This window comes from Podarcis vaucheri (assembly GCF_965113315.1).
Source record: "Podarcis vaucheri genome assembly, chromosome: 14".
Classification (NCBI taxonomy): Eukaryota; Metazoa; Chordata; class Lepidosauria; order Squamata; family Lacertidae; genus Podarcis; species Podarcis vaucheri.
This window is the reverse complement of record NC_138752.1, coordinates 10920878-10938088: the sequence shown is the minus strand read 5'-3', so window position 1 is coordinate 10938088 and position 17211 is coordinate 10920878. Positions and strand designations below refer to the sequence as shown.

At 46.6% G+C, this 17211-nt stretch overlaps 1 protein-coding gene across 1 annotated transcript in view; it reads left to right on the top strand.

Moving 5' to 3' along the window:
• AP3B2 (adaptor related protein complex 3 subunit beta 2) overlaps positions 1-17211 on the top strand; it is an 80351-nt gene that overhangs the window by 59717 nt on the left and 3423 nt on the right. The window contains 9 exon segments of the mRNA XM_082198335.1: positions 1042-1184; positions 1187-1245; positions 2638-2809; positions 3626-3701; positions 5457-5563; positions 7895-8126; positions 9416-9500; positions 11577-11674; positions 12385-12408. Of these exon segments, the coding sequence (XP_082054461.1) occupies positions 1042-1184; positions 1187-1245; positions 2638-2809; positions 3626-3701; positions 5457-5563; positions 7895-8126; positions 9416-9500; positions 11577-11674; positions 12385-12408 (996 nt within the window).

Here is a 17211-nt window from a genome sequence, read left to right as displayed (position 1 = left end):
ATCCAGCCCTCTCTGTCTTGGGGCTCCACTCACACCATGCCTTCCCAAGTCACACCCTCCACCCTCCTCTAGTCATCTTACCTGGTCGGAATGAGTCTTTGACCTGGGCTAATATCACCTCCTTGCCTTGATGGAGGATGGAGAATGGTGTGTGTGTGTGGCTGCAGCTACCGTATTTTTCGCCCCATAAGACGCACTGGCCCATAAGACGCACCTAGTTTTTTTGGGGGGAAATAAAGGGAAAAAATTTATTTCCCCCCCCAGGTGCGCTGCGCTATACCAGGAGCTTGGGGTGTGCGGAGCTCAGCGCGCCCCAAGCTTCTGCCTGCCGGCAAGCAGTCCGCTAGCCCTGGGAGAGCCGCGGGGCTCTCCCAGGGCTAGCGGATCGCTGCACTACACCAGGAGCTTGGGGCGTGCGGAGCTCAGCGCGCTCCAAGCTTCTAGGTGCGCGCAAGCAGTCCGCTGCTGCCCCAAGCCTCGCGCACCCGGTGGGACCTCCTGCCGGGTGCGCGAGGCTTGCAGACACTCGCCCGAAGCAGGGGGAGCCCTCACGAGGGCTCCCCGTGCTTCGGGCGACAGGCTGCCGCCCCAAGCCTCGCGCACCCGGTGGGACCTCCTGCCGGGAGCGGGAGGCTTGCAGGCATTCGCCCCATAAGACGCACCCCGATTTCCCCTTCATTTTTGGAGGGGAAAAAGTGCGTCTTATGGGGCGAAAAATACGGTACTTTGGCCACACCCACCATGGTACAAGACCCCTGGGACATTACTCACATGTAAGTGTGGCCCTCAGGCTGAAAAAACCCAAAAGGTCAGCCTGGCATCCAGCCTGCATAGTTTTTAGGCTCCAGCTATTTGCAGTTATTTTTTAGCCAGATCTTTTGATCGGTGCCTTTATCTTGAGTTGCACCTCTTTTCCTGTGATGTATTTATTTATTGCATTTATACAATAAATGCCCCCCCTTTTCCTGCACAACCTGTTGCATGTGTGTTTGTAAGTGTGGGGTTCCTCCCCCTCTTTCTCTCTCTCCCTTTTTTTGCCAGAGCCTGAGACGGTGAGTGGGTCTGAAAGTGAAAGCGGCAGTGAGAGTGGGTCTGGTTCTGGCAGTGAAGAAGAGGAGGAGGAAGATGAGGAGGAGGAGGAGGAGGAAGAGAGTGGGGACCAGTTGGAAGAGGAGGAGGAGGAGGAAAGAAGAAGAAGAAGAGAAAAGAGACCCTAAGGAAAAGATCCCTAGAGAGTGCTGGAAGGTACGAAAGGAATGACTCTCCACCCTCAACATACACAAAGCAGTTTTTGTTGTTGTATTTTTTATAAGAAGTGAATGTTCTAAGCCACTTTGGGTACAGCTCAATGTGGAAAGGCAGCATATAAACTCAACTAATTATATGGAATTAGATGCAGATGAAAAGAGGCAGTTTTGAACACCCATTTCTAAGGGCATGCTGTGTCCAAATAAAACAAAAGTTCCAGACAGACAACGGCGTATCCATGAAAGTCATTCTATTAGCACAGGGGTGAGGACGCTCTGGTCTACTGTTCAATCTTGGCTCACCAGGGGGTGCAAGTTGGCCTGCAAGGCCATTTCCCCCAAACCATACCCACCTGTCCATCAGCTGATGACACTGGGTGATATCGGATGATGGGCAAGAGGGATGGGGTTTAATCCTGCTGCACGGCACTTTGGCAGAACATTACCTGCAGAGGGCACACTGGTGAAGCAGATCCTTACAGCCTGCAGGATTGAACCCTCTCCTTATCAGCCGATGAGCAGAGACGCAGGTCAGCTTGGATAGGTGGGTGGGACTGTGCATCCTTTAGTCACCTGATGTCATTGTGGTGTCAGAAGATTGACAGGTGGGTGGTCCCTCATCGTCTCGTGCCATCTTCTCTTGGGCTTCAGGTGGCAGAATGTCTTGAGCAGACACTGCATGCCTGCACATGTGTGTGTGTGTGTGTGTACACAAGTACAGACATGCAGACTGATCTATGCAGACTGCAGGTGGGTGGTACCAATGCTCTCCTCTGTGTTGGTATGGTTAAAAAACACACAGACCTTTGTTCATGTTGAGCATTAGCATCCGAGGAACTAACTGGGAAGAGATCCGTACAAGCATGCACTAGCTACTGAGTGAATTGCTGGAGAATTTGGACCAATGACATTGCAATATGCGGATCAGCAGAATCTCCAACCCCCTGCTGCACCCAGGAGGCCCCAGAGAAACTGCCTAAGGCTGCACACATGCCATACACATAATTATTATTATTATTATTATTATTATTATTATTATTATTATTATTATTATTTTATACCCTGCCCTCCCCAGCCAAGACTGGGCTCAGGGTGGCTAACAACCAATAATAAAAACAAGTTGATTAAAATACAATTTAAAAAGGTTAAAATACAGCATTAAAACATTAGGATGCAACCTCTTCACAGGAGGAGAAAGGAAAAAGAAAGGGGGGGAGGGAATCAAACTTGATTCTTAAGGTCCTCCATGACTTAAAGCATGTGACTTAGTTGGTTAAGGGCGCTGTGAGGGGTAAACTGCAGATCCCAGGATTCATGTGCTTTAAATATATGGAGTGCATGCAGCTTAAGCCTCCATTTTCTTGGTTTTTTTCCTTTCTAATAACACCAGTGAGGAGGAGGAGGAGGAAGAGCGGAGCAAGAAAAAGGTGCTGGCCATGAAAAGGGGCTCAGAATCCTCGTCTGAGGAGGGCAGCCCATCCGAGAGCAGCTCGTCGGAGTCGGAGTCTGGCTCCGAAGCAGAGGAACCCCACTTGGAGAAGGAAGTGAAAAAGAAAAGGACGGTGAGTGGCGTGGGGTCATGAAATCTGCCAGCTCCGGTGTCTTTTTGGTGCAGCCACTAAGCTTGGTCAGTTCTTATTGGGCAATTTTATGGGCTTGCCCCTTTCTAAGGATGATTTGTTCCCCCAAGCCTGTTCAGGCCTCCCTTATTGGCCAAACATATTTGGTGTTTCACAACTTTCTGACTAGTTGCAGGACCTTAGCCAAAGTAAACGCAGAATCCACAGAAGCAATTGGCGACTTGGCTGCAGACAGGATAGACGAAGCAGGAACCAGGAACTTGTAGTTAGGTGTTTATTATATACAGTGGACTATTTACAGGAACAGAACACAGATCTTTTGCTAGCTCTGACACCACTCACAACTCCTACACTGACACACAGAACTCAGAACTCTGAACACTGAACTAACACATTCCAGTTAGTAGGCCATTAATTATCACTCCCTTGAGAGAGCTTGACCAATCAGGGAGTTGTCTCCATGTCTCTGTTATCACCAGGCAGACTTACTCCTTCACATGACCTTCTGGCTGTCTGCCAAACCTTAATTGACTCTGTGTGAGTAGCTGCACGTACATAGTTTCCCAACATCCCTTTTGTGCCTGGATGGTGCTATTTTGGCTATATGAGGACTGGTACTCAAAGAATCAGAGTTGGCTATTAGTAGCATATAATATGTTGGCTTCAAGTGGCGAGTGACATGGATGAGTATGAAGAGTGCTGTGCCTGGCAGAATTGACTGGGTTTAGGACTGGCTGTGCCAATGCAGAAAACACAAAATTAACGCTTTCCTAATTTTTCCTCTGTCTTGTCTTTCAGCCTCCCAGCAGCAAGCCTGCTCCAAAAGCCCCCAAGAAAGGGGTAAAGGAGATTTCCTTGCTCGACCTGGATGACTGTAAGTGTTGCCCCCTTAACACTTTCCCCCTTCCCAGGAAACACTGGGAATTGTAGCTCTGTAAGGGGCATAGGGGGTCTCCTAAAAACTATTAGCCCCCTTAAGAAATTACAGTTCTCAGGATTTTCTGGAAGAAGCCATGATTGTTAAAAGCCTAATGATACTGCTTTCAACATACACTGTGGATGGGGCCTAAAAGTTCACCTGGTGCGAGTATTTAAAATACTGTATTTTAAATAGTATTTTAATGATTCGTTTCATAGTTGTAAACCTCTTAGAAGTCATTTTGCCCTGTAAGTGGTATGTAAACAATAAAATAAATGAACATTCATGGTCAGAATCACAGGGCATGTTCAGGAGTTTAACCCAGTGTTTCTCAAACTTGGGTCCCCAGCTCTCTTTGGACTACAACTCCCATCATCCCTGACCACTGGTCCTGCTAGGTAGGGATGATGGGAGTTGTAGTCCAAAAACAGCTAGGTACCCAAGTTTAAGAAACACTGGGCTTAACTTATTCCCACCATACCATGGTCCAGCAAAAATCTTCCCCTTCCCCTGACATTCCTTAGGATGGATGCTGCAGTTGACCACTTCCGTACTTGGGGAAATCATTTTCATTTTAATGGCGGATTCGAATCCTAAGATTACAGAAAATGCAGCCAAGGATCTTGCTTTAGTCAAAATCGTATTTTTAGAAAACTATTTCTGCTTATTCGTGGGTTTTGTCATATTTTGCTTTTAAAAGGTACAACTTGTGTGCAGGTATAGTTAGTCTTTCTCACCGCTGAGGCTCTCTTGATAAAGCTTATGCTGTATTTGGTGCCCATGGCCTGTAGACCAAATAAGCTGAAACCCGGATTAGCTATTGACACCAAAAACTCCTGCGTTAAATAGCAGCTGGGAAGTGGAGACGTTTGCATCAAGGACACAGTGTGGGCGACAGGCTCAACACACCTGCAGCTCTGATCCTGATTTGGGGGGGGGGGAGTGTCATCATAACTATTTTTAGAAGAGCAAAAGCAGACAAATTAAATGCATGCATGCCTCCTCTAATTTGGGAAAGGGATGTAGTTCTCTGGTGATAGAAGATCCCAGATTTAATCCTCAGCATCCCCAGGTAGGTTAGGGCTGGAAACATTCTTCCTGGAAATCCTTGGAGAGGGAGCTGAGCTAGATGGACCAAAGATCCGACTTGCTATAAGGCAACAAGTTCCTGTGTTGTCCTGAGATGGGCCTGAATAGTTGCTTTCAAAGAAGGTCACCTGCTGTGAATTCACTCTGTGTGCTTTGTCACTGGGAGGAAGCCTGTCTTTGCAGAGATGCAGCAGGTGACGACTTCTTCCAAGGTCAAGTTATGCTTAGCAGGTCTGCCTGCAACTGGATCATTCAACGACTCCTGGTAGAGAGTGGCAACTGTTACACTGCAGCATATTGGAGACTCATAGGGACCCATGCTTAAATTCATGATCTGTGCCCCGGCCAAAGTTTTGGAATGACTGCTTTACAGGTTGCCATAGAGCAGGTGATCTGTCAATGGTGCTGGAAAGACTTTTTTTGTATACCGTGTGTGTGTGTGTGTGTGTGTGTGTGCGCGCACACACACACACACACTCGCATCAGACTCTAGACACTTTTATTTTTTTCCCATAGAGCAGGTTTTGTTGACTTGCCATTCTCTTTTCCCAACCCAAATTGTGAAAGGTCCAGATCTAGAAGTTTATTAACGCCTTTGTTTCCTGCTTCTCTGCCCCACAGTCACGCCGCCTCCCCCACAGCCAGTTGCCTCCAGCCCTGCAGTTTCCACCAGCCTAGTGACTGACCTTGAGGGCCTCACCCTGACTGACACTTCTCTAGCGGCTGCTGTAAGTGATCTCAGTTTATTTATATCGCACTCTCTCAATTTATCTGTCTTACCTTTTTAAATCTTCTCTTTCCTTCAAAGAAGCTCGCACAATGCGCAATTCTTTCTTCCATCTGTTTGACAACAACCCTGTGAGGTTCATTTGGCCTAGAGTGTGTGATTGGCCTAGGCCCTAGGGCATCGAAGTGAGCATCACAGTTCAGTGGGAATTTGAACATAGCACTAACATAATGCTAGGTGAATGTTCCGGCAGCTCTCCCTCTCCTTCCCCGCTCCCAGCAACCCTCTAAATATCTTCCAGGTGCCCTCCCAACCCTTTGGAGCAGATTTGGAGTGTGTGTAGGGTGAACGTAAGGGGAGGAAAGTGAAGGACACTGTTGTGCAAGTGGGGGCCACGTGGGGGCGCATTGGAAGATGGCCGACAATACCATCTCTCCGACCCACACGGGGTAATTAAGAGGCTGTTATGGGAGTAGGCAGCCTCCCTTGTTGCCCCAAGGAAATGGGGAACACTGCCCTTGCCTGCTGTGCCCATAAATCACCCCCTAATTCGAAAGAAGGAGTGAGGGCCCTAGGCAGAATGCCACCATGTGGACCTCGGCTCTCCTGGACGCTGTCTCTGATCGCGCACTAGCTGCAGCAATTTGGAATAATTAATTACAAAAGCAGCAAATGCACATATTTCAAGTGAAGAAGGTGAGTGAAGTCTGCTAATTTAAATGACCTCTGCGAAAGAAGACGACGGGTTGGAGAAACAGGAATATTTTACGATGAAGATACACCAAAGGCGGGGTATGTTGACAACGGGACTGAATGGGGGGGGGGACCTTTTTACTTTCCTTCTATGTGATTTACAAGAACCCCTCCTCATTAGAATCGTCGGTTGAACTGACCCAAGCAGGATGATTAAGGTCTGTGTGGAGATAAACTTTAACCAAAAGTATGCTTTATGGAGATCGAGAAGCAATAAGAGCTTTTGGAATGGCGCAGCAATTAATTCGGAGTTGCCATCTTGCCAAAGGATTTATAGCCGAGAGAAGGAACGGACTTGTTTTCAGACTGCATTCCTGGTGAATCTCCTCAGAGGTTTTGAGAAAGGAGGCAGATTGGTGAAGATTAATGACGCTAAGACTGTTTTGATGTATGGAAGTGATGTTACATGGAAAACGTCTGGATATGGCTACTGGATAATATATATATATCCACGCAGGATTACAAACTGTCTAACCAGCTTGTGGAGACTATCAGAGGTCACAAAGAGAAAGGAAAAATATATGAAAATAACAACAAGAGATGTGGGAAAACAAGAAAAAAGGACTGGATAGTACTGTGAACATCATAAGGTTAGATTTGTGGACATTAAAACAGCAGTAAGAAGCAAGAAGTTGATTGGATCCCCTTCAGAACTTGAAATATGGGTACCCCCAACAAAAAATTAAAATTCGGCTGTGTAATTTGGAGTTTATGTAATTTGGTTTGATTTGATGTGATTGGTCGGTTAATAAAAAATTATTCTTTAAAAAAAAGACTCTGTTGTGCCAGTGGAAATCTCTGCACTGATGGGATGAGTTAGTTGGATACTGCCCTATTCCACTATGGTTCTTTTTTGTTGATAGGACTTTAAATGAGATTTTTAGGGTGCAGGACCTGATAATTATGTGGCTGGGGAAAGCTAGAGGCCTGTGGTACATTTCCTTAGCTGCCTTTGTCAGGAAAATAAGCCTCCTAGGTGTGCTGTCCAAGATCTGAAGTGGCTAGTATAAACTATATGGGAACTTTATAGCTCACTGATAAGAGTGCACATTTTGTAAACAGAAGGTCCTGGGTTCAATATTTGGCATCTCCCAACTGGGCTAGGAAAGTCTCTGGGCTGGGAAACCACAGCCGGTTAGTGTAGATAAATGCTGAACTAGATGGGTCAATGATATGGCTCAGTATACGGCAGCTCCTTGTGTTCCTGTGCAAGACACATGACTGGCCACGGCTGTGCTGTGCTCTGGCAGCTGCCATGCTGCCTTCCAGTGAGAACTGCACTGGATGTTCACAGCTTTTGATTTCTAACTTTATACATTTTATTATACATTTATACAAAGAAGAAAATAGCATTCAAACAAAAAAATAAAAACGGAATGTAGGAAAGGGGAATATGATGTTTTGACCGTATAAACTAGAAATACCAATATATACTAGACGGCCAACTGTGATGCATAAATTTCAAGAAAGGCTGACCAAATGGTTCCTTCCTGGGCTTCCTCCTTCCATCCTGCCTCTCCTCATTGCACTTTAGCCTGCCTGAATCTCCCCATTTCTTCCTTCCTCTCCTGCTTTGCAGATGACCAGTCCTGTGTTTGGCGCTGTGAAGACGTATGAGCTGCTGCATCGCATGACGGGAGAGGGGCTGTCTGTCGAGTATTACTTCAGCCGACAGCCTTTCACCCCTGATTCCCGTATGGTGGCTGTGCAGATCCAGATCTCCAATAACACCGCTGCTGAGGTGAAGAACATCCGTGTGAATGAGCCCAAGCTACTCTCAGGCATGCGTGTCCAGGAGTTCAAGGAGATCGGTAGGATCTATGTGAGCATGGGTACATGCATGCGCTTGGGATTCAGCAGGCAGCCATGCTTTTTGCTGGCTCCTTCTGGGGTAGTCAGCTGGGTTTGAGAATGTTACCTATCCCCTAGCAAGCCTAGCTGATACTTATTTATATATTTTATTCCATTTATATCCTACCTATTCTCCAGGGAAGGGACGCGGGTGGCGCTGTGGTCTAAACCACAGAGCCTAGGACTTGCTGATCAGAAGGTCGGCGGTTCAAATCCCCGCGACGGGGTGAGCTCCCGTTGCTCAGTCCCTGCTCCTGCCAACCTAGCAGTTCAAAAGCACATCAAAGTGCAAGTAGATAAATAGGTACCGCTCTGGTGGGAAGGTAAACGGCGAAGTGCAAGTAGATAAATAGGTACCACTCCGACGGGAAGGTAAATGGCGTTTCCATGCACTGCTCTGGTTCACCAGAAGCGGCTTAGTCATGCTGGCCACATGACCCAGAAGCTGTATGCCGGCTCCCTCGGCCAATAAAGCGAGATGAGTGCCGCAACCCCGGAGTCGGCCATGACTGGACCTAATGGTCAGGGGTCCCTTTACCTTTATTCTCCAGGGATCTTGAGGTAGCTTATGTGTTTCTCATGGTTCTGTCTCTCATTTTTATCCTCACAACAACCCTGGGAGGTGGGGGGAGAGAGACAGAGAGAGAGAAACCGACGGGCCCAAAGTCACTCACTGAGTTTTGTGGCTGAATGGGGGTTTAAACTCTGGTCTCCCAGGTCCTAGTTCAACACTCTAACCACTACACCAGGCACTAGTCTGAGTGTGTCTCTTGTGATTAGAACCACGGCTGTTTGGCTTGGGGGAAAGAATCACAACAGCATAGGAGTTGGGCAATTTCCCATGTTAGCCTCTGGGCCATTTGGAACAGCAACATTGGCACTGTTTCTAAAGTTCTGGTGCGAGTGCCGTCGCATCAGAGGGAAATATCTGCAGACTTGCAGGAAACCAGAAGTTTTCAGAAGTGCAACCCTATCCCCCCAAACCCACTAGGGGGCTGATCCTCAAAAATCAGCCTAGTGATGACTCAGTGCATTCAGTAGCCATAGAAAGAATTGACTGACATTTGGGTGGAAATGGGGTTTGGAATGGAGCACCCAGACTTTTTGTCGCAGGTCCAACATGTATTGCTTAATGAAACTGGAGGGGTTGTTGAACCCGCCCTAAGGTACTTTGGAGCCTCCTGGTGCAAGGTGCGAGATGAGGGCAACCCTAACATCTCACTTGGGTCCTTTTCTCCTGGGCTTGCAGAGTCTTTGGCACCTGGTGAAACAGTCAGTGTTGCTATGGGCATAGACTTTTGTGACTCGACCCAGGCAGCCAGCTTCCAGCTCTGGTGAGTACCTTTTCTCCTTCATTTTGTGCAAAGCAATGGCTGTGTTCTCAGCAATGAGCAGACCAAAGCATCACCACTGTAAGAGAATAGCAGGAGCTCAGCTCTGCTCTCAAGAGTACAACAACTCCATATACAGCAATATTTTGCCATTCTCTCCACTAGCTTCATGTCTACCTTGTCCTTGCTACCTCACGGATAGGTCGATCCTTTCTGTGCTACAAGCTGAATATTGCTGCTACTAAATAATAATAATATTTATACTTCTACTTGTTTGTTTGTTTGCAGCAGGTGGGGGTGTATGAGAGAGCTCCCTGCTGGTGACCTTAGTCAATGGTCTGCATGTCATGAATTCTACTCATATTGATCCAGAGCAGATTCCAACATATAGTTAGCAGAGTAAAAACTTAAACACGTTGCAAGATTTCCCCAAAATAGACCAAAGGCAATTAATACTTCATCCAGCAGAGCTTTACTACAACTGAAGGCAAATGAGCATAATGGTCACAAATTCAATGCATTCAGGATTGGCACTGTCCATAAGAAATCCAGTTGCAGCAGACTTAACTTAAACTTGAGATAACTTACAATAAGATTAAAACCCTAACACTAAGCATACTATATACAGAACACCACACCAAAAGGAAAGAGCGATAGAAAGTGAAACCGAGGCTCCTTCTAGCCCTACCTTTATATTCAGCATGACCTTGACAGAAAGAGTTAACAGAACCAGTTTAAGCCAGCTGTACTCAGCTTCTCTGAAGGAATAACCTAAACACCATGCACCTGCAGCTTGTCTCTAGGCAGAATAGAAACTTACGTTTCAGCTAGAAACTTCCAGCTTGCACCAGTCTCTTTCACACAGAGAAGCTTCCACAACCCTCTTGAATTACTTGGAATAGGAAATATTTCTACACATCAGATCAATACTTTCTGTACCAAGAAATGCAAACTGACACTGTGATATGCTTTGGTTTTACTTTCTTGAAAATTAAATTTATATATAATATGAAACCTGCAGATTAGAAGGAGGCCTGCAAAAACAGATAACGTATCTGTTATCTGCTTCTTATAGAGTGGGAGGGAGACTGACTCATGCAAATACATAGAGGCAATGAGTTCTACATTTAAGGAGCCGCCACCAAAAATGGATAGATGTGTGAGACCACAGACATTTTGGTTTAAGTTAGAGATTGCTATGCAGAGCAATAAAAGAGCAATTTGAAGTTTAAAAAAAGATAAACAGGGGAACAAAATACAAGTGTTTGAAAGTAAGATTTTAAAACAATCTCAGGAAGACAGAGGAAGACAATTCAAGGACGGAAGACGGGGAACATGGCCATATCAGTGGAAACTGGTGGCTGCTGAGACTGGAGTGGGTTGCACCCAACAAAGTCCAACTCAGAGTAGACCCATTTGAATTAATGGGCCGAGTTTAGATGTGTCCATTACTTTAAATGGGTCTACTCTGAATAGGTCTAATACTGGATACAATCCAATGACAGACAGAGCCGGTTAATTCTAAGTTTTGCCTTCCTCCTTCTTCCTCTTCTCTGCCCATAGTCTATAAGGGCAACAGGAAGGAGCTGACAGGCAGTGGCCACCTGTCGGACTGGTTGCAAGTAAAAAGGCAGGTAGATGGGGGAATGGTTGAGGTTAGTGGGCCAGTGCCCCATTTGCCCTAAAGGCCATCATGCGTAGGAAAGGTAAGATAACTAGCCGAGGGTACAATAGCTGCAGGATAGATTACAGTGGTACCTCGGGTTAAGTACTTAATTTGTTCCGGAGGTCTGTTCTTAACCTGAAACTGTTCTTAACCTGAAGCACCACTTTAGCTACTGGGGCCTCCTGCTGCTGCCATGCCGCCGGAGCAAGATTTCTGTTCTTATCCTGAAGCAAAGTTCTTAACGTGAAGCACTATTTCTGGGTTAGCGGAGTCTGTAACCTGAAGCGTATGTAACCTGAAGCGTATGTAACCCGAGGTACCACTGTATAGTGGTCTTAAGGAAATGTCCTGTTGTTCTTGGTGAATTCTTGGTGAAGCCAAGCTCATCTTGCACGGTCTCTTTCTTCTTCCAGCACACACACGCGCCAGTTCTATGTGTCCATCCAGCCCCCAGTGGGGGAGCTCATGGCTCCTGTCTTCATGAGCGAGAATGAATTCAAAAAGGAGCAAGGTAAGTGTTATTTCTCCCCCCCCCCAAACCAGCTGTAAAAGGAAGGAGGGTAGATTCTCGACATCAAGCTCCAAACCCATAGCTTGGTAATGAAGACAGGATTGCACAGCCCTCTTCTCTGCTGGCCCACTCTGCCCTGGAAGAGAAGCGAGATCATACTAGGCAGGGGAGAATTGCCCTCGGCCATTCGGGCTTCCCTCCCCTCCCCTCAGCCCCCACCCCACTGCCTCGCCCTAGTATAGCCATCTGTGGGGCGCTTTCCCCCTACAAAAAGGCTACCAGACTCAAAATCGTCATGGCTGTTCTCCTGCTACATCAAGAATACGATCTTATTCACATGTTCCTGGGAGTAAGCCCCACTGAGAACATCAGGCCTTACTTCCAAGTAAACATATATAGGATTGTGCTGCATTTTGCATGCAGACCACGCTTCTCTTTTTGTGGGTTTGAGTGAGCTTCCCTACTCCTGTGATTTCCAATGGTTTTTTGCTCCGGGTGTAACTGGCCAGCGAGAGAGAAATGGGAGAGAGACCCACACGGGGAGGGCATTATTGGCTCTGCCCCCATTCAAGAGCTGCCATCACCCTCTCGGCTGGCCGCGGCTATGGGGGGAGCCCTTTTGGTTGGGGGCCGTGTTGGCAGCTGACGCTAATCATGTGTTTTGTTCTCCTTCGCTGCCTTGTGCATTCTGGCTTCTTCTTTTTCTTTAGAGCAACTGTTAAGGATAGGTGTGGGTAAGTCCCAGCACAGGTAGCTACTTCCTGTGGATGCTGCAGCTGCTGTCTGCTCCTTGTAGCCGTAGTGCTAGCGCTGCTTCCACTGGGTAGTTTCTCTCCTTTTCTAGCCGTAGTAATAGCACCGCTTCTACCCTGCAGATCCTTTAATTAGCACTGCTTTCACCGCAGACACACATGTCCTTCTCCTAACCTTAGCCGGGTGCAACTTGCACTGTAAACACACCCTATTTCTCCTGCTACTTTCCCGATCCCTTGCCCCTTTTCTCCATGCCCCCACCTACCAAATAGGTCGCAAACAGGGTAATGGAGGTCAGGAGGATGTAACCTTTCTAGCTTGCTAGTGCAATAAAGGATTTCCCGGCAGGCTGTTTGTCACCCCAGCAAGTAAGAATTGTCTCCATGTAACTAGTGCAGTGGACGCTCGGGTTGCGAACGTGATCCGTGCAGGATGCACGTTCGCAACCCGCAGCTTCGCACGCGTGGGTTGTGATTTGGCGCTTCTGCGCATGCGCGACCGCCGAAACCCAGAAGTAACCCGTTCCGGTACTTCCGGGTTTTGGCGGTCCATAACCCAAAAAAACGCAACCTGAAGCATCTGTAACCCGAGGTATGACTGTATAGAGAAGTTGTTTGAAGGGAGTAGCTGTTGGGTCTCCCCACCCCAGCCTATTACAGATGTCAGTACACATGGGGAAACATTTAGGAAAGATTTCACCAACCTAGTGCCTTCTAGAGGTTGTTGGATTATAACGCCCATCAGTCCCCTGGGGTTGATGGGAGTTGTAGTCCAATAACCTCTAGAAGGCACCAGGTTGATGAAGGCTAATTTAGGAGGCTAGCAACTCTTTCTCGGTAGTGGCGCTCACCCTGTGGAATGCCCTCCCATCAGATGTCAAATAAATAAACAACTGTCTGACTTCTAGAAGACATCTGAAGGCAGCCCTGGTTAGGGAAGCTTTTTAATATTTGATGTTTTAATATTCTGTTGGGAGCCACCCAGAGTGGCTGGGGAAACCCAGCCAGATGGGCAGGATATAAATTATTATTATTATTATTATTATTATTATTATTATTATTATTATTAATTATTTCAAAAACTTTATTTTCAACTTTGCAAGGATGATTACAATTTCTACACCATATAAAATTTTAAGCTACTGCCCAGATATTGCATGTCAGCTGTACATTGACAATACACACAGCAATAGGACAGTAAAGTTAGCAGTTATTAATTAATATTGATTAGCTAATTTTTCTTATGGTTTGGTGTAACCTATGAAGGCGTACCAGACACCAGACTGTGTGACTACTTTTAAGCTTTGCTTACTGAGCTCCACAGGAGTTTATGAGATAGACTCCAACAGAAGATGGATGACATATTGGCCTAGGGCTAAGTTTCCAAGTATTGACCCAAGAGCAAGGGGTGTACTTGGGTCTTTAATAACTTTCTTGGGAGGACCCAAAGGATCTGGCTCTCGATCCAAGTTGGGCAGAAGTAAGGTGAATTCCAGTGCAGCAGACAAGGATAAAGGGGTCTAAAGCTGGAGTCTCTCATCACCCCTGACCACTAGCCATGCCGAATAGAGGTGGACTTAAGGGCCACAGATTCTTGGCCTTGGGCTAGAGGAAGATGCATCATCAAAACTGGACAGGGGCCAAGATCCAAAAGCACAGGCCCTCCCACACAGTTGTCCTTGCATCAGAGGCATGTTGTTCTGATTTAGGAGCAAGCACAGAGGCTAAGAATATATAGGCACTGGCAGACAGGGATTGGCTCTTGGGCATCAGCTGACAGAAGACACAGGCAAGATGTTTACAACCTAAGGAGCATCCTCAGAACTCAGTTTGCTAGGCTCTCGGTGAAAGGTTTTGGCATTGAAGCTTTGGTAAGGACACCAGTGCCCACAAGCTTCTTTCCTTCTGATGGCCACTAGGTTTTCTGCCTCTGCAGTAGAGTTGCATGTACTTTTGCATGCTGCTTCCCAGCCGTGAGAGAGACCAGCAGAGGGGTGGAGCTCCTCCTGAGCCCTTTCTGTACCTTCCCCTCCGCCTTCCCTTCTCCTTTTACCTTGGCAGAGCACCTGGCATCCCGTCGGCTGACGAAACTCCCTGCATGGTCTAGCAAGGCCGCCTTTTTGGCATGTTAACGCCCGGCACCCAGGACCACTGCCTTTAATAACACTCCAAGCTGCACACCACTTTCTGCAAGCAGCGGGGCTTTCCGGGACAATTAACCCAAAGCCTCCTTGCTTGGAATGGCTGTTCGTAAGAACGCTAGGAATATAATCCTGTAGGGTGGGGGGATGCTTTTGCTTTATGAGGGCCCCTTCCTGAAGATTAGAAAACACACAAAAATACACCTATACCCTCCCTTGGACACATAGTACACTTCCGTTTGGAAACTCTTGGCTTATAAAGATATTACAACATACATCAATCTTATGTCTTCTTTTCAGATAGCCCCCATCAGTACCTCTTGTTCAGCTAAGCTACAATGGGGACTCATTTAGATCCTGGATAGAACGGGGTAGGGTGTGTCAAACTAGAATTGCCCTGAACTCTGGATCTTGTAAGAATGTGCCCTTTGCAGTTCTCTCTGCAGCAATCAGAAGCTCTTAAGTCTGTCCCGCAAGCCTGTAAGGTGTGTTGGCAAATAAATAAAATAAATAGGAATCGCTATTCACAGTGGAGTGTAACCACCCAATTGTATTGCAAAACCAAAGGTCAGTTTGATATTCATCAGAATCAACTTGCGAATCTTTTCCCGACAAGTATCACGTAGGGCTGCAGGTGTTGCATTACATATTTGAATGTTCAGGCATATTTAAAACCAATCCAAAAAAAAACCCCACCCTGCCTGTAGAAAACTAGAATGGCAGGGAGAACAGTTTAGCCTAGCTTTCTGCTTGACATTCTCTCTTTTTTTCCCCTATGGAAACTTTTGATCATGCAACATACTCCTCCCACATTTGCAGTCTGAAGTGATTCAGTCCATGAAGTCTTTCCACTTTCCACCTTGGAAGCCTGCATTCAAATCCTAGATTTAGGGTTTTGAATGCAGATCTGGTTCTAACCGTGGTCAGTGAATCATCTGTAGCGTAGACAACAATAATCCTAATCCAATAAGAAATAAGGGGTTGAATGTGGACAGGTTTAGGCAAAATATTCAGGATTAGGGCCATCCTTATTAAGTAAGTGCAGATAGCTACGTACACTGCGAAGGTACAACACAACAAATAGTGCTGACGCTGTTCTTGAAGGCCTCTAACACTGCTGCCTCTAACACATTATTATTTTAATAGATACTCTGCATGCATCCAAAATGGCAATTGTATGTAAACATTTATTCACTGCAAATATTTTATATGCTGCTTTTCTGATTAAATATGCTTCCAAAGTAGATCCACACACCCCACCGAAAAAGCTAAAGCTTGAAACCTAATTTTGCTTTAGTTTTATAATAATATGCTAGTATACTCAGGGAGATGGGAGGAAGGAGACACAGCAGCATTTGGGGGCCCCACCTCCCCACAGCAGTAGAAAACTGGGAAACAGTTTATAAGGTCACCCCACTGGTTGTATCCACTATCAGATGGTAACCTTTGGGGCTGAGATTTATCTATTTATTTACAAGAAATTTCTAGCCTTCCCTTCACCATATGATCCCGGTGTGGATTGTGATACAATAAAATGGTAAAGCAGCATTATGATAAAGCCAATTTAACGCAGCTTCTAAATTATTGTTATTATTGTTAATTAAATTTGTGTACCGCCCTATACCCGCAGGTCTCAGGGCAGTTCACAAAAGCCAGATACAAATAGAGCATAGTCCTATAGTACTCAGCGTTCCGGGTCTTGGGTCTTCTCACTTGCAGTAGGGGAAAAAATCCATTACCCCCTGGGCAAGGTTTCCCAAACTTGGGTCTCCAGGTGTTTTTGAACTACAGTTCCCCTCATCCCTGACCACTGGTCCTGCTAGCTAGGGATGATGGGAGTTGTAGTCCAAAAACACCTGGAGACCCAAGTTTGGCCAACACTGCCGGGAGGGAACAGATGAGTTTTCACCAAGGACCAAAACACCAAAGGTGTCAGCACCAATTGTGCCTCTAGTCCAGGGGTAAAGAACCTATGGCCCTCTGTACAGCGCTTTGCAAGTGGCATCAATCAGCTGCTCATCCATATGGCCAAACACAGGACACCTGTTGTCAAGCTCCTGATATCACAATGATAAGTGGATCACTCAACCCACCTGTCAGACTCGGACTGCAAGGGGTAGGGGAGATAAAAATCTGGCCCACTGGTCAGATCCAGTTCCCCACCCCTACTCTAAGCAGAGGGCAATCCACTGGCAGAGCACCAACATAGAGAAGACCCCTATCTCAAAGGTTGACCATGTGGTGCCTCCAGGTGTTCTTGGATTCCCAACTCCCATCAGCCTCAGCCAGCACAGCCCGTGGTCAGGGCTGATGGGAGTTGTAGTCCAACAACATCTGGAGGCTGCCATGTTGGCTTCCCCTACCCTATTCCATATCTCCATATAATGCCCTTCTCTAGGTGGTGGAAAGACAAGAAGGGCCTCTCCTCTAGACCTAAGAACATGGGCAGGCTGCAACAGGAAAATGTGTACCCTTCAGATATTTGCATTAGCTACTGAGATTGCATTAGTCACTGTGGGCTGGTGCCTTTGTCCTTAGAGACATGGGAAGAGTATCCTATAGGGTGGAGTTGCCCAGGGGGGAAAAATTGAATAGTTGGAGACATTTGACCTGCAGATCTCAAGGATAGAAGCAGACATGGGGT